This window comes from Phaethon aethereus (assembly GCF_964289735.1).
Source record: "Phaethon aethereus genome assembly, chromosome: 1".
Taxonomy (NCBI): Eukaryota; Metazoa; Chordata; class Aves; order Phaethontiformes; family Phaethontidae; genus Phaethon; species Phaethon aethereus.
Window position 1 is genome coordinate 91,208,337 of NC_138575.1, and position 19,668 is coordinate 91,228,004.

The 19,668-nt window shown below is 43.2% G+C and overlaps 1 protein-coding gene across 1 annotated transcript; it reads left to right on the top strand.

Moving 5' to 3' along the window:
- Positions 1-641: 641 nt before the first annotated feature.
- Positions 642-18,362, top strand: B4GALT4 (beta-1,4-galactosyltransferase 4; the record flags this gene model as incomplete). The annotated part of the gene is made up of 6 exons (XM_081996500.1): positions 642-2,482; positions 5,638-5,870; positions 9,279-9,466; positions 15,187-15,309; positions 17,787-17,891; positions 18,221-18,362. The coding sequence occupies exons 1-6, from the start codon at positions 2,227-2,229 to the stop codon at positions 18,360-18,362; spliced, it is 1,047 nt and encodes a 348-aa protein (XP_081852626.1). The 5' UTR covers positions 642-2,226.
- Between the last annotated feature and the right edge of the window lie 1,306 nt (positions 18,363-19,668).

Genomic DNA, 19,668 nt, shown 5'->3' on the forward strand with positions numbered 1-19,668 from the left:
ACTCAAAGTGTGGCTTTTTAACAGCAGGCCCTGGGCCTAACTCTTTTTTTCCCCCGCCCCTCCCTTTTTAACAAGGCCCAAATTCTGGTGTTCTTGACTCTGGGTTAGCTGCCTGTCTTAGCAATCCAGGTATTGTAAGCTTGCTGGTGAAAGATCACTTTTTCAAATGAAGGGTCCTAGTGTGAAATAGTAAAGCAACATTCTCCAGAGGGACAATGATCAAATTTTCCTTTAATTTCTCTGACAGGCAAGTTTTTCTTGGGGGGTAACCTCTTGCTTGTCCTTTTATTTCCAGTTACCGTCCTCTTAAGTTCATGAGTTCTCCATTTTTGGTGGAAGTCATAAAAGTGCCAGCTCTTCATTCTGTTTTTCAGTTACCTTCATTCATAAGGGTATGGTTCTTTATTGTTTGTTAGTAGAATCAGACATGCCTTTCTCTGCACATGCTGTTCTTGTGTCTTGGGGGGGAAAAAAACTAATACCTTTTAACCTATGAAGTAATAACATAAGGTAAATTGATGGATAAATTGATTCGTGTATGTTTTTCTATTTAAAATACCCCAAATGTCTCCATGCTTTATACCTTTTGAAATACATCAAAATACCAAGCTGCAAGTTTATGAAACAGGAATTATGCCCTTCTGCATGTTTGTTGTGATGAGCTGAAAGTGACTAATTGTTGTGATCATGCATACATATTTATGCTGCTCTGTTGAAGTGCTCAAGTTTATTTTAAGCGAGAGCAACATTCTGTTGCTGCCAAAGAACTCAGTGAAGATGTGGTTTTACTTACGTGAAACAATTCACACTGAGGGTAGTACAATCTGAGTATTTGTCAGAGACAAGTACTGTGAACTTTTAGTAACATCTGCTTATAAAGGAGTCTCGCAAAGCTGACAAAGGAAATTGGTATGTGTGAGATTTCGCCTAAGTGCATAGGAGGGGAGGTAGGTAGAAATAAGGTTGGTGCAGTAAGTTCAGAGTTTATGTTCATAATTTAACATCCTTGTACCGTATCAATTTTAAACCTGCATACTCTTCCTGATATTTAAAAAAAAAGAAAGTATTTCAGAAGCTTGCTCTTCTGACTAATACTGCCGATTGATTCCTGATGTTTTGTTTTGTCTTTTTCTATGGATAGTTCATTTTTAATTTTTTATTTTATTTACAGAAAAAAAAATTTCCTGGGGGGACAGCCCATTTGCCCTAGTCTGTGCATCAGAGTAAGCAATTGTTTTTTTTTTAAGAATGCAGACCATTTCTCATAAAGTGGGAGGCTATGAATTTAGTAAATTGATTCTTAGCAAACACCTGTTGATAGTCATTCCCTGCATGTTAAGTTCAGTATCTTAACTTTATGTTGTCCTTTGCAGCCCAGGTTAATCTGGAACATATTTGGGTTGGGTGGTGGTAAAGGAAATTCCCTCCTCATGCACATGCTTTGTGCAGTGATGCCCTTGGTTTATTGTGGAGAGATTACCTCCCTTGGGGGAAGTGCTTCACATGCTGAACGCTGCACAGTAGCTGAGGGGTTATGAAAGGCAACAATTTAGATTATTCTATAGAAACTTGCAAGTAAAGTTTAGATGAGCAAATTATAAGGCCTTTGATGTAATAATTGCAGGATAATATTATTCATGGGGTCCACAGTGTTTACTGTTCTCAGATTGTTCATATATCTTATTGCTGACTTCCAGTACGCAACTGTTGCAGAGCATAAACTGGGGGTGTGAAACTGGGGGTGTGTGTAGTGGACATTTTCTCTTTCGGGCGATGGGGCTGGACTGGGAGTGGAGAACAAAGCAGGAAAGTGATTTGCCTGAAATCATGCAGCTGGTTTGTGGCTGACCTAGGACCAAAGCTCAGTGTCTTAGTTTCTGACCAGTAGTTCATGCTTGCTATTTCTTTCATGTTTTGTCATAAGCTCTTTTCATTAATTCTATGAAAGTACAGCAGTGGAGGGTTGTAGAAACTAATTATCTTTTTTTTTTTTTTTTTTTTTTTTTTTGTCCACGTTAAGTTGTATTTTCAGACATTTGAAGAGAAAACAGCACCATGGCTCCCTGAGTTCCAAAACTGGAGAAAGTGTGGCAGCCCTCCCTACCTCCAGCTTTCCTTCCTTACTGTGACGTTCTTCTCAGGAACTTTGGTTTCATCCCCACTGGCTGCGCAGTGGCCTGCCTCGTCGTCAGAGCAGAGGAAGCAGTTTGTGGATCAGGGAGAGCCATGGCCTTCAGCTTGTATGTCTTTCATCTCTTCTATAAGTTCAAAGTGTTGGTGCTTGTCACTTTGTGTTTGATGGTGCTATGGGCCACGTTCAGTTACTTTGTGGACTCCAGACAGGAAATTTTTAAAGCTAAGAGCATGGTGGAGGATTTCAGAAAGGAGGACAGTCAAAAGGAAGAGAAGATTGAATCAATTGCAAAAGTTTCCATGGTGAAGCCATTTCAGGGTCACTGCCCAGCTCTGTCTCCGTACCTGCGTAAGTGACGGTCCTTTCCTCCTTTCTAACAAGTTACATCTGCTTTGGTACTGCTGACTTGGTTTTCTTCCTAGCTGTTTAATAGCTAGGCACTTTTCCTGTGAAACAAATATAACACAATGAGTTGCAGTAAGCACTTCTCGGTGAGGAAGCGACTTGTGACACAGAGTGCCTGTGCTGGGTCTGGCAGAGATAGCAGCCTGTATGGTGCTGTTCTTTGCATTTGTAGCTAAAACATCTTTAGTAACGCACTGGTGACTTGGCTACTGGTAAACAGCGTTCGCACGCTGTTGAAGGTTTGTTTCTTCCCTGGCCCCCTAAAATCTGGTAGGCTGGGGTTGGGCAAGAGGTTGGGAGTGGACACAGCTGGGACAGCTGACCACAAATGACTGAAGGGGTATTCCATACCATATGATCATACCATTTATCATGCTCAGCAATAAATCATAGAATCATGGAACAGTTTGGGTTGGAGGGGACCTTTAAAGGTCATCTAGTCCAACCCCCCTGCAATGAGCAGGGACATCTTCAACTAGATCAGGTTGCTCAGAGCTCTGTCCAAGCGGACCTTGAATGTTTCCAGAGATGGGGCATCTACCACCTCTCTGGGCAACCTGTGCCAGTGTTTCACCACCCTCACTGTGAAAAATTTCTTCCTTAGATGTAGTCTAAATCTACCTTCTTTTAGTTTAAGACCATTACCCCTTGTCCTGTTGCAACAGGCCCTGCTAAAAAGTCTGTCCCCATCTTTCTTATAAGTCCCCTTTAAGTACTGGAAAGCTGCCATAAGGTCTCTCCAGAGCCTTCTCTTCTCCAGGCTGAACAACCCCAACTCTCTCGGCCTTTCCTCATAGGAAAGGTATTTCATCCCTCAGAGCGCAGCCATGAGGGCCACAAAAATGATCAAACAGGTCCATGTCTTTCCTGTGCTGAGGGCTCCAGAGCTGGATGCAGTACTTCAGATGGGGCCTCACCAGAGCAGAGGAGAGGGGCACAATCACCTCCCTCAACCTGCTGGCCATGCTGCTTTTGATGCAGCCCAGGCTATGGTTGTCCTTCTGGGCTGCGAGCACACATTGCCGGCTCATGTCCAGCTTTTCATCCACCAGTATCCCCAAGTCCTTCTCAGCAGGGCTGCTCTCTATCCCTTCATGCCCCAGCCTGTATTGATACTGGGGGTTTCGCCAACCCAGGTGCAGGACCCTGCACTTGGCCTTGTTGAACCTCATGAGGTTCACATGGGCCCATTCCTCGAGCTTGTCCAGGTCCCTCTGGATGGCATCCCGTCCCTCAGGCGTGTCAACCACACCACTCAGCTTGGTGTCATCTCCAAATTTGCTGAGGGTGTACTCAATTCCACTGTCCATGTCATTGATGAAGATACTAAAGAGTAAATGTCCCAGTATGGATCCCTGAGGGATGCCACTCGTCACCAGTCTCCATCTGGACATTGAGCCATTGACCACTACCCTCTGGATGCGACCATCCAACCAATTCCTCATCCACCAAACAGTCCACCCATCAAATCCATCTCTCTCCAATTTAGAAAGAAGGATGTTGTGAGGGACCATGTCAGAGGCCTTGCAGAAGTCCAGATAGACAACATCGGTAGCTCTTCCACTGATGCGGTCACTCCGTCATAGAAGGCCCAGGTTGATCAGGCAGGACTTACCCATGGTGAAACCATGCTGGCTGTCTTAAGTCGCCTCCCTGTCCTCCATGTGCTTTAGCATAGCTTCTAGGAGGATGATCTTCCCCGGCACAGAGGTGAGGCTGACAGGTCAGTAGTTCCCAAGGTGGTCCTTGCTAAGTTTTTAAAAAATGGGTGCAACGTTTCCCTCTCTCCCATCACAAGGCACTTCACCTGAGTGCCATGACTTTTCAAATATCATGGAGAGTGGCTTGGCAACTACATCAGCCAATTCCCTCAGGACTCTGGGATGCATCTCATCAGGTTCCATAAGACTTATGCATGTTCAGGTTCCTCAGGTCGTCTCGAACCTGATCTTCACTTACAGTGGAAAATAAAAGCTCAGGAAATGGAGGAGGGGGTGTGCATGTTCAAGGTTATGGCGTTTGTCTTCCCAACAATTGCCATACGTGCTGAAGGCCTGCTTCCAGGGTGTGGCTGGACATCTGCCTGCCAATGGGAAGTAATGCATGAATTTCTCTTTTTGCCTTGCTCATGCACGCAGCTTTTTCTTTTTTTTTTAAACTATCTTCATCTCAACCACAAGTCTTTTTACCTTCCCTCAATTTTTTGCCTTTTCATTATTAGATGTACTTTTGTGTCTCTGTATTGACAATTTAAGGACTTCACAGCTGCGCTGGGGTTAGAACTACTTATGGTGAAGGTTCAAATAGGTGACTGTTTCCTTGGTTTGGCCATTTTTATTAGTCCACTTTTTTTGTCTTGTTATTGCTGGCAGCACCAGGCTTCTGCTTTGCAGTACCATGTCATTGTCTTCTTCCTCTTCCTTTTTGTGAACCTGATTAGGGATTTTCTTGGCAGGCTGGATTCTTCCCTCATCCCTGATGTAGTCCAAAAAGCTGCTGTCTAGCTGTATATCTCCACCCCTGCCCCCAGGATGTATTTGCTTAAGTAAATGCACTTTGGCTGCAGCCATCACAGTTGCCTGCATTGTTCTCTCTCATGGGTTTTGAGTCTGGAGGGGCTAGAATGATAGCTCAGTGCAACAGAAGTGAAGGAAATTTCATTTGGCTACAAAGAACCTTGGCAACATTTTATCTTACAAATTTATAGCCCTAAGCATTTGATGCTTTTGTTCATGCTTTAAGTAGAGATAACTTTTCATAGCCGCAGTCCTATGTCTCTTTCCACTTCCTTCTCTGCTTTGCCCTGGCAGCCATTTCTGGCCAAGCCTGCTGCAGTAGGGGAACTTCTCTTGATTTTTATTTTTTTAATTTATTAATCATCATTACTCTATAATCAGTTTAAGCAACTAAACATTTGATATCCTCTCCTCCCACTGCCCACGTAATGTCCTTGTAGCACTACTTTTCACTTGGAAAGGCAGGGAAACAATTGGGGCGTGAACCTGGGTTTCTTATGCTAGTTAGAGTGCCTCATAAGGTGACTCCACTAGGCACAACCAAGAAATAGCTCCGGAAAGCTTCTTGTGCTTCTCCTACAGGAGGTGCCAGCAAACTCACCTTCAAAGCATCTCTCACACTAGAAGAAGTGCAAAAGGAGAACCCTCAGGTAGCCGAGGGCCGATATCACCCTACGGAGTGCTCAGCATTGCAGCACGTGGCCATCCTCATCCCACACCGCAATCGAGAAAAGCATCTGCTGTACCTCCTGGAGCACCTCCACCCCTTCCTACAGAGGCAGCAGCTGGACTACGGCATCTACGTTATTCACCAGGTGAGGCAACAGTGCAGAGATGTGTTTGGGTGGGGATGATGTCAGTGCTCTGCAGTCTGAGGAGATGCATGCTGCAGCCTCTGCTGTCTACCATCAGTCTCCCAAGCCTGTGTTGAACACTTCTACTTGCAGAGGGATGCAGCAGTGCATGCAGCCATTGCTGGTAGCAAAGCTCGGAAGTCTTCACAAACAGTGTCTTTAACTGGTGTCCATTTCTCAGTGTAACTTACTATTTCTGAGTTAATGTTCAAGGTAAGTATCTTTTGCATTACTAATGCAACTGAATTCTCTTGCAGTATACACATACGTAAGTAGGCTGACGTCTTCTGTCTTCAAATTTGGTGGTGTTTGGATCGAAGGCCTCAGTTTGTATCTCACTTTTCCCTCCTATCTGCTTGCTGGCTGTTGTGCTTAGTAATCTGCATGTATCGTGTTTGTACTTGCTTCTGCTGTCTCAAACTAAACATGCCAGCTATAGCTTGTAGGTGCTTTACTTGCTCAGCAAGGGCTGTGGGAAGTAGTCATGGCAGCGCATTTGGTTCCCAAAAGTTTTATTAATTTCTTCATTTGCCTTCTTTCTAGCTCTGCTGAGTCAGTGGCTAAAATTTGAGCATACAGACTTGTGCCATATTGTCTTTCATCTAAGGTGCTTATGGTCTGGTCACATGAGCTAAAAGCAGTAGAGATTTCTTTTGTAACATGTTGTGTTTTTCTTTTATTGTGTTTGGTTTCTTTTACTGTCATTTACTTATGTGTTGTGCTTTGACTCTAAAGAGATTTTTCAGACAGCAGGAGAAAAAGGTGATAAATTAGAGTTTTTCTTCCCTTCAGTTTAAAGAGGCTAGAGTCAATTAACCAGTATGAGGCAGTGCATTCTAGGTGAAAGCTTACACTTTTGCTCAATGGCACAGCAGAACAGTAACAAAAGTCATGGCAGGATATATACTTCCAGTTGGAATAGACTGTTCTTTCATGTTTAGAGTCATCATGTGGCCTGTAGAGTGGCAAAATGGAGGCTTTTTTTCTGCATTAGTATGTACTGTAATTGTACATGTAATGGCTCATTCCAGCTAGCAAGCAGTGGTGAGCAAAAATCATTGGGAGAATGGGCATAGTTCTTTATTGAAATATGTGAGGTGGAGAACAGCTGTTGTCATGTTAGCAAAAAGTAATACAGGACTATGAAAGTTTTGTCTGATGTGAGCAGCAACGTTGAGCCTGAACTTGTTCTATGAGAGTTTTTACTTGGAAGACTGGAAACTTTTGCTTAGCATTTCCATGTAGATAGGCATACCCAAACTGGAAAGTGGGCCTAACAAAACTCTCTTCTGTGGTAAATCCATTTTCACTCAACATTTGTGATCTCATTAGTTGTTTTAAGTATCTTTTGAGGAAAGGAATAGTTAAAAACAGGGTTTAACTATTAAAATAAACAGTTTACTTTGGAGGAAGATTAACAAATAGGCTTAAACTTTTCTTTGTGAGCCATTGAAGACCATACTCCAGATCTCTTCTTTATGCACTACTTGTAACTTGAAATCATGTTTCTCTGCACAAACGTGTGCATACATGAGTGCAGTGCTGAAAAAAATGTGAGTTTGTAATCCCTAAAGGGTGAACAACTTCTTTCGCAACCTAAGTTTGTCTTGTCGTCAGTGGTGTTCTTCCATGAAACAAAGGAGGACAATTTCCTCCTCAATGAAAGATGAGAGTAAACTTTGCTATTTGTTCAGCATGTGGTCTAACATTGAAAACTGCGCTTTCTGGAAAGCAATTTTATCTGTCTTTTGGCTACCTTTGTGCAGGAAGTGGGTTGTGGTGGCGGACTGTACTGATGTGTGAGACAGAACAGCAGCAGATGGTAAATGTTGCTGCTGAACTATGATGGGTTTGATACTTGACACAAGTGAAGTTCTCCATGTGTTCTTTAACCGGTCATCTGAATTGTTCTGTTTGTTCAATAACCTACGTTTTCATTGTGAGAAGAAGATTTTTCTGACAGATATTCTCATATACAGGACACATTAAAACAAAACAAGTCAGGAATTTGACATCATAGATTTTGGGTGAATTGTATCTAAACTTTTCTTGGAAAGCATGTTCCTTCCCTTACTGAGAATGCAAGCAGTTGATTATCCCTCTCAATTTCTCAGAGCAGGCACTGGGCTGTATTTCCCTAACTGCAGGTATGGATCCATAAACCCCATAAATCTTTGTGCAGGAGCAGATGGCTGTTAGTGATGGTGAACAAATTGCTGCTTGAGAGCAAAGTGTTACTTTTTAGAACCGTAAAACGTGCTTTGTATACAACTACTTTTTCCCTACAGCTAACCTCTCAGTCTGGGGAGGCCAGTTTCTCATCTTCCTCTTTCAGTCTAGGCACCTTCTAGCAAATGACCCCTTACTCGTGAACATTACTTTTTTAATTCTTTCAAGTACATCAGGTTCCTAGCTCTGGGACATGGCTGTCCTTTCAGTTTCTGGGAGCACAGGGCTTGGCTTTCTGACTCTTAGGTGGGAACTGCAGGCAACTCACCCCCTTGTCCTTAAGAGCAGAAAGCTTTCTACAGGCTGGCATGTGTCTACAGCCCAGTAAAAATTAAATCACAAGATAAGCACAGAGTTGCTCCAGAGTGAACGGTGACATGGTAAGCTTACAAGACTGCCAGGTGTGTGTGTGTGTATATCTCAAAGGTGAAAAATTTTATTTTTGAAAAGCGAAGATGCAGTAACTTACAGCAAAAGCAAACAATGAAGACTAGTAAAAGTCAAATGAAGCTCTGTGCTAGGGGGAGTCCCTGTGCAGCATAATAATTAGGTTATAGATGGGAGTTAAAAATGGAGACACCTGCTTTTTATTTCCCACTCTGCCACCTACTGTATGTCCTAAGGAAATACAGTGAACTATTTAGGCTTTGCTATCCTCTGAACAGAGTGGACAAGCATAAATAACCCGTGGCAGGTGCTCTGACATCTATAAACCAATCAGTATGGGAGTAATGTTTTGGTGTTTTGTTTTTGAGTTGGTTTGTTTTAAAAAAAGCCCTACTGACACGGTTGTACGGAGTGCCAGTTTCTAAAATGTTTATTGATATCTCTCTTGTTATGTAGCCTGATGGGAACTCCAGGACAGGAGCAGCAATAGCAGTGAAATTGCATCATGCATACTTCCGGTGCCCAGATAACCGAAGACTCTCCTATCCCTGTCTGTACTTGTTAACACTTTGCATCCTTTGCCACTCTGCTGTATCTAATGTTATGGGGTAGCTCTTTGTGTAGTTACTGCTGTAAAGGCTGTGACGCAGGAATGCGGTTGCGAACTACGCAATGAAAACAAATGCCCGTGAGCAGTTCTGGTTCAAAAGGTTTGATGCTTTCTTCAGAGGTTTTTTCCATTCTCTTCCACAGGCTGGCAGCACCAAATTTAATCGAGCTAAACTGCTGAATGTAGGATACCTAGAGGCCCTAAAAGAAGCGAACTGGGACTGTTTCATTTTCCATGATGTGGATCTGGTGCCAGAAAATGACTTTAACATTTACATGTGTGACAGACAACCAAAGCACCTTGTAGTTGGCAGGAACAATACTGGATATAGGTAAGAAACCAGGAATATGGAAAGAATACCAACTGGGAAATGCCAAGTTACTGATAATGTTCCTCTTCTGATGGAGCTGTATGCTGGTATCTACCAGATTTCTAGTGGTAACACTCTGCCTGTCTGGAGTGCCTTCTGACAAAAGATAATTGTATGGACATCTCTGAAGTGAGCTCCATGGTCACCTGTATGAATGATCATTGTCATAATTCTGGTTTCTGAGGTGAGGTAAAGGGCGTTTCGAGAGGAAAGCAACGTGACCGAGGTTGTGTGAAGACCTTCTGTCAAAGCTAGAAATACATTTGCAGTCTTCTAGTCCTGTGATTTGACTGTGTGATCTTACTGTTGTGCTAATAAAACTTGCCACTTAGCTTTTGCTGTTGGAGAGGTAGCTTCTGATATTGAGAGCTCAAGTGTGAGAATTTGCCAAGAGATAGGGCGCCCTTTAATTATTTGGCTGTACAGCATCTAATACATGATTTGTTCTGATTTTTAAATGGGTCCCCTAGGTGATAATGGGATATAAATAATTTAAAGTTAAAAGTCAGGTTCAGTCCACCTCAGAGAGAAAAACTGTTCCTGTGCTTGGTGAATTTAATGACTAGAGTGGTTTCATTGACTGTGTTTCTTTCAAGAGTCACCTCTTATATCATGTCACTCTAAATATTAATTAGAAGTGGGCTTTTCAAAAGCTGATATCAGAGTACTTTGAACTAAATGTCTGCTTCACTTCTGGGTTTCCTTTGTTAAATATATGAGGAAAGAGGTGGGATGTACAAATTCTTGTACAGAATAATATACCCACTTTCCAGTTATTCAGTGAAAACAGGAACAAGCACAAATGAACTAGGCTCGTGACAAGTTTTTGCAGCACTGTGCCTTGCAGAGACAATGCAGAGGGCTACAGGATGGTCATGCACCAAAGCAACAGCAACTTTGCTTTGGTTAATTGACAGGCACATAGAATCCAGGCTAATAACATGGCATAAAACTTGAGGCACCTCCTGTGCCTTAGGTACTGCAAGTGTTTAGCTTAGCTAAGCATGCAGATGGATTCCCCCCCCTCCCCCCCCTTTTTTACTAAGGGATCTTCTTACTACTAATTTCCTCAGGTTTCTCCTAAAGGAGCTGTTAGTTATGGGTCAGGTTTAAGCTTTGGCTTTAAAGTGTAACACTGACAAAATGTTTTTGTTGTGAATACCCTGCATCAGTATTCACTAGCATACTGGTGGTTTGAATTAGATTCATAGAATCATAGAATAGTTAGGGTTGGAAGGGACCTTTAAAAGTCATCTAGTCCAACCCCTTTTCTGTGTCACTGCCTCTGTTTACACATCTGTGAAGTGGGGGTAATAATGCACTACCAAGGGAATTCCTGGGTATGACTGAAAGAATTCAGATTCTGAGCTCAAGAATGGTACCGAAACTGAGCTGAGACCACAGGTTCAAATCGCAGTTGGGTGGCCTCAGTGTTTTGCTTAGGCTGAGGTGAGCGTACTGAGACATGTTGCTCAGATGGGATTGAGAAAACTGAAGTCATACGTGATCTGCATTAACACAAAACATCCTGGGCAGGAATGTGGGTTTTCTATGGGTTTCTTGGGGTTTTTTTTTTTTTTTTTTTTTTTTTTTGTTGTTGTTGTTGTTTGCATGTTTTTCTTCCAGGGGGATATCCTCTACGCTAATCTTAGCAGCGTTCTCCTCTGGAGAGCAAGTACCCTATGTTTAGTTATATAAACTACAACTTGGGTTTAGATTCTTTAGTAAAAGGTTTATATATTCAAACTCTGAAGATAACAGTGGGAATCCTAACATAGCAAAGCTATTTCCTTGAGACCAGCACAACATTCTTTCCTAATGACTATTTCTGTTCTATGGTTTCTTCAGTCCAATTTTAAAAATCCCAGAGGAGCTGATACTCTCTTGTCCTCAGGGAAGAGGTGGTTGAACACTGTTACAGAGGTGCATTTTTACAGATGATGTCATCTAGGAGCAAGATATGACTGGACCCTGCCAATTCAGCTCTGCCTGAGGAAGGGTGAGTGGGCAGCACTGTCCTGGTTACAACTCTGGCTCCTTCAGTGTCTGCCTCTCCAGTGGTGTAGGGGAATTACAGGATGCATGAGCAAGCAGTGGGGTGCATATATGGATGTGTGGGTGGGCAGTCAGTTCCCAAATCCTACCAGGCTGCTGGAATGGCAGGGATGTGGGAGCGTTGGTGACTGGCAGTACAGCCTGAAAGCATGGCTGGGAGGGCTCTTCCCTGCTGTTACTGTCTATGGGACCTCCTTGTTGTCCATTCCACCTGTGCACTGCATTTTTCTAGAGCACCCATGGCAGAAGTCTCACGGTGGTGATGCATAATTAAAACTTGATAGGGCCTCTGCTACCTTGTGGTTGGTCTCCTCTATCTCTTCTCCTAGAGGGGAGAGAGCAAGGAAGAGTAAAAATGCCAGAAGTAGAAAAAAACTCGGAGCACGTGAGAGACTGCATCTGCCTAGGACAGTCCTTTTTTTGTATGTTTATATAGATAACATCATCTTTTGGGGAAGTATATCACAGTCGCAGCAATGACAGTTGAAGTGTTTTTCAGACAACTGGAAGAAGACTTGTGTATACAGGCCCTGGTCCTTGTGGAAGACTTTAATCATCCTGCTGCTATCTGCTGGAAGGGCAACACAACAGGGCACAAGTAATCCAGGAAATTCCTGAAGTGAATTGATGATAACTTCCTGACACAGGCGATCAGAGCTGATGAAGGGAGGTGTTCTGCTGAACTTCATACTTACAAACAAGGGGTGTCCAGGACCACAACCCTGGACTTCCTGTTCAGGGATCTGCTTGGAAGAATCACTTGGGGGATGACCCTGGAGAGAAGAGGGGTTCGGGAGATCTGGTAGATCTTCAGGGCTTGCCTCCTTCATGCTCAAGAATGGTGCATTCTTAGGTGCAGGTAGTCAAGCAAAGGTGGACGGAGGCCTGCATGGATGAACAAGGATCTCCTGAGAAAACTTGGAATAGAAGAAGGAAGCATGCAAGAGTTGGAGAGTCAGGTGACTTGTGAGGACACACAAGATGCTGTCTAAGCATGCAGGGATGAGGTTAGGAAAACCAAAGCCCCTCTGGAGTTAAATCTTGCAAGCAACGTGAAGGGCAATGTGAAGGGCTTTGACAGGTACATCAGCTGCTGGGAAGGGTAGGGAAAATGTGTACCTGCTGTGTGGCAGGGGACCTGGTGACAAAAGACAAGAAGGCAGCCAGGATACCCAATGCCTTCTCTGCCCTGGTCCTTACTGGCAAGATTTGCCATCGGGATTCTCAGACTTCTCATACCCATAGAAAAGCCTGGACGTACGAAGACTTAACCCTTGGTGGAGGAGGATTGAGCTAAGGAATACTCAAACAAACTGTGACCTGGTGGGATGTATCCATGAGTGCTAAGGGAACTGGTTGCTGTCATTGCGAGGCTGTTCTGTTATCTTTGAAAGGTCATGATGACTGGGGAAGGTTCCTGAGTACTAGAAGAGAACAAACGTCACTTCTATCTTCAGGACAGGCAAGGAGGAGGATTTGAGGAAATACAGGCTGGTCAACCTCACCTTTTAATCCTTGGGAAGGTGATGAAGCAGATTTGTTCACAAGTCATGCCTGAACAACCTGATAGCCTTCTCTGATTTGACTAGCTTGATGGACAAGGGAGGAGTTAGCGGATAATGTTTATCTTGATTTAAGAAGGCTTTCAACACTGTCTCCCATAACATCCACTTTGTCAAAAGTGATGAAGGATGGACTGAAAACTGGCATAACTGCTGGGCTTAAAGGGTTCTAATCATTGGAGCAAAGTCTGGCTGGAGGCCAGTCAATTAGTGGTTTACTCCAGAGTTTGATACTGGCGCTGGTACTGGTTAGTATCTTCATTAGTAACCTGGACGATAGGGCAGATTCAGCAAGTTTTCAGCAGATGGAAATCTTGGAGGGGCGGTTGATGTACTGGGAACTGTCAGGCTGCAGATTGTGGCTGACAGGAATCTAAAGTTCAACAAAGAGAAAATGCAGAGTCCTGCACCTGAAGAGGAGCAACTCCTTGCACCAGTAGGTGTTGGAGGCCAGCTGTATGGAAAGCAGTTTTACAGAAAAGGGTCTGTGACAGCAGTGTTCCCTCATGACAAAGGCCAGCAACATCGGGGGCTGCATTAGGAGGAGGGGTGTTGTCAGCAGGTTGAGGGAGGTGATTGTTCCCTTCTACTCAGCACCATTGAGACAATACCTGGACTGCTGTGTGCAGTTCTGGGTTCCCTAGCACAATAAAAGCATGGACATACTGGAGCGAGTCATGAAGATGATTGAGGGATTGCAACATCTGACATGTCGAGAGGCTGCGAGTGCTGGGACTGTTCAGCCTGGAGCAGAGGAGGCAGAGGGGGATCTTGTCAATATGTCAATACCTGATGGAGAGAGTAAAGAAGGTGGAGCCAGACCCTTATCAGTGAAAGGCAAGAGGCAACAGGCACAAACTGAAATACAGGAAATTTCATTTAAATATACAAAAAAGTTTTGGTGTGTTGTGTTTTGGGGTTTTTTTTCCTTGGTGAATTTTTTTTTTTTTTTTTTTTTTTACTGTGAGGGTGATCAAATACAGGAATAGGCTGCCTAGAGAGATTGTGGAGTCTCCATCCTTCGAGATGCTCAGAACCTAATGGAAGTGGTCCTTAGCAGTTTGCTCTAGCAGACCCTGCTCTGAGCAGAGGGGTTGGACTAGCTGATCTCCAGAGGCCCCTTCCAACCTCTGCATTTCTCCTGTGATGCTATGACAGGAGCAAAAATCAGGCAGGAAAATATTCTATGAGGGAGGTTGTCTGTGGTCGTTTTTTGGGGTGGTGTTTTTTTTTCTAATTAGATTCATGGTAAATGAGAAATAGTAATAAAAATTGCATCTTTGCTTGTCTGGCATGTAAATTGCCATAATGGATACTTTCTAGCCCTGGCAATTTGTTCATCTCTAGATCCACATACATCTAGAAATCAAAATGCAATCTGTAGCCATGTGCACATCAGTGCTGAAGTTGGCAGTGGTGATGTAGTAGAGGCTGTGTTGTAATGCTTACCAGGAAAGAGGAGGGTATCATAAAAAGCCATTGCAAAAGGGTGTTGGAAGATAGATAAGAATGGTATGTAAATATCTTTTTTAAGTAGATGCAGTTTCCAGGAGGAGGAAGGTAGAAGTTAGAAATTAATCTTCAGAGCTGAGCTCCATTACTGGGTTACTAAGTAACTTGCACTGTACCTTACCTTGGAATTGGTTCTGCAATATCCCATAGCCCATGCTCTCTTGCTGCGATCCTATTTCATTCCAAGTTTTTCAGATTCAGCACTAAGATAGTCGATGGCTTGCCATCATTATTGCAAAGCTTCTGCTATATTAGTGCACAGCTCTGTTCCTTTTCTACTCTGATATTAGAGTCCTTGAGGTGAATTGCCTTTTTGGCTGGCAAGAGGAGTCATGTAAAAGGAGAGAAAAAATATTGAAGGAGGCTGCATTCTCTCACTTGGAGAGTTCTGGCCGCCTTTTTGTGAGGAGGGGAACAAGACCTACCCCCATGGATTTGTGCACCCTTAACTCTGTGAAAGACAGGTCTAGATCCAGAGTTTGAGGGTGATATTTTCATTCTTGGTAGAACTTGACTTTTAATTCTTCGTTCTCTCTTCTTGCATACTTCTAGGTTACGGTACCAGGGATATTTTGGAGGTGTTACTGCTCTAACAAGAGATCAGTTTTCCAAGGTGAATGGATTCTCTAACAACTACTGGGGTTGGGGTGGAGAAGATGACGACCTGCGAATCAGGTAATAAATAAAAGGCTATAGGGAAATGGGTGTGAGAGAGGGAGGCATTGATTGAAAAAATAAAAAAAATTGATGTGACTTCACACCTAGCCTTCAATTCAAAACAGTATTTTTTGGGGATTTGGAGTGTGAGATGCGGTTCTGTGAAGGGTTTCCTCCTTGAAAAGGTTAGGCTTGCCTGAGACCTGGTCCTCCTCCCGACAGCCTTATTTGGTTGGGTGTGGCATTTGTTGTGGTTTTTTTTGGTTTGTTCATTTTGTTTTTGTCTCAGCCACACAGAATTTGTATTCTTGCTTGGTTATAACCAATTTCTGAAATAATAAGATTGAAGTCTTTGGAGTGTGATTTGCCAAAGAGACATAAATGTATTGAGTTCCAATACTTTGCAAGAGTGTGGGAGTGTTTTGGTGAGATTGGGTATTTTTGCATTCATTGACTACCATGGTTTGCTCCAAGCAGGGCTTAGTTTTTATGTGGGTGGTGGTGGTTATAGATAATATAGTGAATAACTTGAATTTTAGAAAGACTGCATGTATGTTCATATGTACTTTGGTCTTGTGAAAACTAGTTTTGCAGACATGCCTGTCAAAGTAGGAGAAACTTGTTAGTTGGAGAGGTTTAGTGGGACAAAGAAGTCAATGAAGGTTTTATGTTGCTCTTTTGCCCTTTGCCTAGGAGGAAACCTCTAATCCTGCGTTGCTGGTAGTGAAGGAAGGAAAAAAACCCAACAACACAACTTCACAAACCTGCAAGCTCTGCTGGCAGAGCCTGTCAGTTTGTAACTTGGGCGTACTCTGTCATTCTTAAGTGTTTATCCTTTTCAATGGCTTAAATATGCAAACAAACATTTGGAGGACATAAAATTCATACCCCTGGTGATATTAAATAATTATACTGGTGAAATCAATTGTGTTAAAGTTAGAAATTTCCAAATGGAAGTTTTTCTCTGGGTCAGTTCAGCTGTATCTCAAGAAATCTAAAAGGTCTGACAATGACATGGATTTCTGTCCCTTCTTAATCACAACTTTTTGTGTCTCTCTACCCCTAGCTAGATACACCAGCTTCTTCTCTGTGACCTCTTGGGAGCTGGCTTTTGTAGTCATAGGGGATAGTTTGGTACCATCTTATTCCTCAGCTTCTTGAGAAGTGTCATAGTTAATGAGCGAACAAAGGTGATAAGGGTGTTCTTTCAAATGTTCCTGTGGGCAGCAGAGAACCAGCAGTGCAGCAGTTCAGCAGGATTTACTGAGGGTCTCCACAATGTTTGCAAGTGGTTGGAATCAAAAGTGATGCTTTTGTGGCATGGCAAAGCGATGCCACGCAAGTGGCACCTCATAACTTTGCAGCTGTTGTGTTCTTGGTGTGGAAACCAAATCGTGTGACCCAGAGTACACACTGCAGCTGGCCTTGGCCCATGCCTTTCCTCTTGGGTAGATCTTGGACTGGGCTGGTTACAGAGTTTGCGGCGGGTAGGTAATGGGAAGCTTGCTGTGTTGGCGGGTTGTTGTACGGAGATCCTCGCAGCCTTCCTCTGCCAAGACAGCAGATGGCAGCATCCCCTTCGGTATCTACAAGAACTCGGGGCCTGAGTGCTCTAGGTACTTCTCTTGTGCCTCTGTGCTAAATGTGATGGTCTCTTTTGGGCCCCTTCCTAAGGTGTGGAGTGCAAAGAGATTTTCAGATCATTTATTTGATAATTTACTGCTACAGACAGTCACTGGAAAGCTGTAGGGGTCAGCTTCTTCAGTTCTTGGTTTCTTATTGCTCTTTCAGCTGCTAATGTGACTAGCACTGGGCTATTCCTTAATTCTGTTATCATGAAGATAACCCTTTCTGCTGGCAAAGCAAAATTGTTGTGTTCCACAGATACGCTTAAGGCTAAAAGCTTCAACCAAGTGCCTGATGTCAGACACTTAAATCTATGCATGGGGCTTAGTGTTTCTGGCACTGCTCTTGGAAAGAAATTTTTCTTCATGTCAACAAATAAAAATTTTGCAGCTGTGGGCCAAGTATTTAAAAAAGAAAACAATCTTTTTTTAAGTGGAGAACTATCAAGTATAGGGGCTTTATTGCAGGAGTAGAGATGAACTTGTTGCACAATGTGTAGAATCTTGCTACAGACCTTCTAGGCTTAATACAGGACAGTACAAACTAGACCAGATAATACTAATTGAAATGTACTGTTGTATAATGTGTGCTTAAAGGTCTACGTGATCTGTACTGTAGTAGCTACCTGCTTCTGCTCAAAAGAAAGGGGTATCTGTCACCCTACTGGACCTGTTCTCCAGAAACACAACTCTGAAGCCCATTTTCTCTGGCAAAATGGGTTGTGGAGGAGATGAAGATGAGTTTTGTACAGTTCTGTGTGCTTGCTTTGATGGCCTCTAGAAGAGATGAAGTCTCCAAATGTTGGGTTTTTTTTCCTCAAGAGCTTGTTACAGGTGATGTCTTGCTTATGGCACTATTGTTTCTTCCAGGGTTGAGATGCAGAAGATGAGAGTGGTGAGGCCATCTGCTGATGTAGCCAGATACACAATGATCTTCCACAAACGAGACCATGGTAATGAGGAGAATGGAGAGAGGTGAGTCAAAAACAGTGTTCCACCTTTCCTTGTCTTGCTGTGTGGCTAGGAGCCAGGCACCCAGGGGCCAAGTTCTTTGCTCTAGGCCAAATAGGCATTTTGTGGTACCCAGAGGCTCTGGAGTACACCCCTGTGACACCACTGTTTACAGCTGGCAGCTGTTGTTCTGTACATGAGATCTGCCCAGAATCCACTGGGTGATGTTCCTTAGAAACTTCCAAAGTTAAAGAATGGCTGTAGCTCTGCCTCTTTAAGTTTGCTAGTGGTGGCAAAGAGCTCAGAACTCTTCTATGCATGTCAGTGAAGATTTTTCTCCTCTTTATCCTCAGGATGAAGCTTCTACGTCAGGTATCTAGAACGTGGAAAACAGATGGGCTCAACTCTTGTTCATATAAACTGCTCTCAGTGGAACGTAACCCTCTATATGTCAACATCACAGTGGATTTCAGCATGCAGCCGAAGATCTCGTAAGGGTGGATACCAGGCAGGTTATAGGAAATGGCAACAAATCCTGTTTGTGGTTGCTTTTACAGCAGATGACTCCCAGCACTCTGCTTGAAAGAGTACTTCAGTAGCACAGGAGAACATTTTTCTTCACAGCATCCAATTGATTGGGTGAGAATTTCCTTTTGTGAGGACCGGAGATACAGACTGAGCCAAGGGCCAGGTCCTCATGTTCTTCTATGCACTTTCTGCTGGGACATTTTCGCAAAAGTGTCCTTGTTTGGGCTGGTCCAGTGGAAGGAACTATGTCTCCTGAAAAAAAATTTTGTTCTTGCAAATATTCCTAAACTTCTTATTTGTTGTAGGGGGAAGGCTACCTACCACTGCCAATGTTGGCATGAATTCAAAAGGAACAGGATAGTCTTTTCTCATTAAAAGCACAAGAATTCTTCAGCAACTACAACAACTTGCTGAGAAAAGCTCATTTTTTCCAGCCTGAGGAAAAACTGCTTATGTGTGAGGGAAGGGCAATAATGGTAATAGGGGCAGAGATGTTTAAAATCTCTCAATAAATTACACTCCATTGAATTCAAAAAGCTTCTCTTGTTCTTCATGAGCTCAAGCTCACTGTGGGGCTGTTGAAGTGTCCTGTGGCAAAATGTAAGTCGTGGTTCTGCAGCAGGCTCTGTGCTTTTCAGGAGAGAGTTGGAAGGAAATGCAGTGGCCAACTATGTCAGAAGGAAAGAAAGTGTTGTCTGCACTTTTTAATGCTGTCAGCAAAGTGTCTATTTGTGAGTCTTGTTTTAGAAGATTGGTGAAAGTCCAGTATGCTGCAGGATTTCTGCTAAAATCTCAGAGCACTTTCCTTACTGCTTTATACCTAACTGTCCTTATACCTGCTTGTTGGATGTGCATCCCTGGCAGGTTAGATGTGAAGCCAGGCTTGGGAGACTTTCTTTTAGGACACATTTATTAAGAATTACATTACAAAAAGGAGCTTCTGCTTTATATAATACTGAAGAATAGCTCTCTGGCTGGTTGACTCATTATTCCAACTGTAGAGAAGGCTGAAACTTTAAATAAATCCCTAGGTGCTAGTGGGATAGATGCAGCTTTTCAGTGAACGGGGAATTTTAGTATCTACAAGTAACAAGCAAAAATACCCTGTCTGTGTCATGCTTGCAAAATAACTGGACCTGGTAGGCCATACTACCACCTGACTGACTGATATTCTCTGTAAAGATTATAGAAGGGGGAAGGTCAGTCTTACAGTTGGGTAAGTACAAATGCCTTCCCTCCCAGTGTCACAGCTCCACAAATGACATGTTCATTT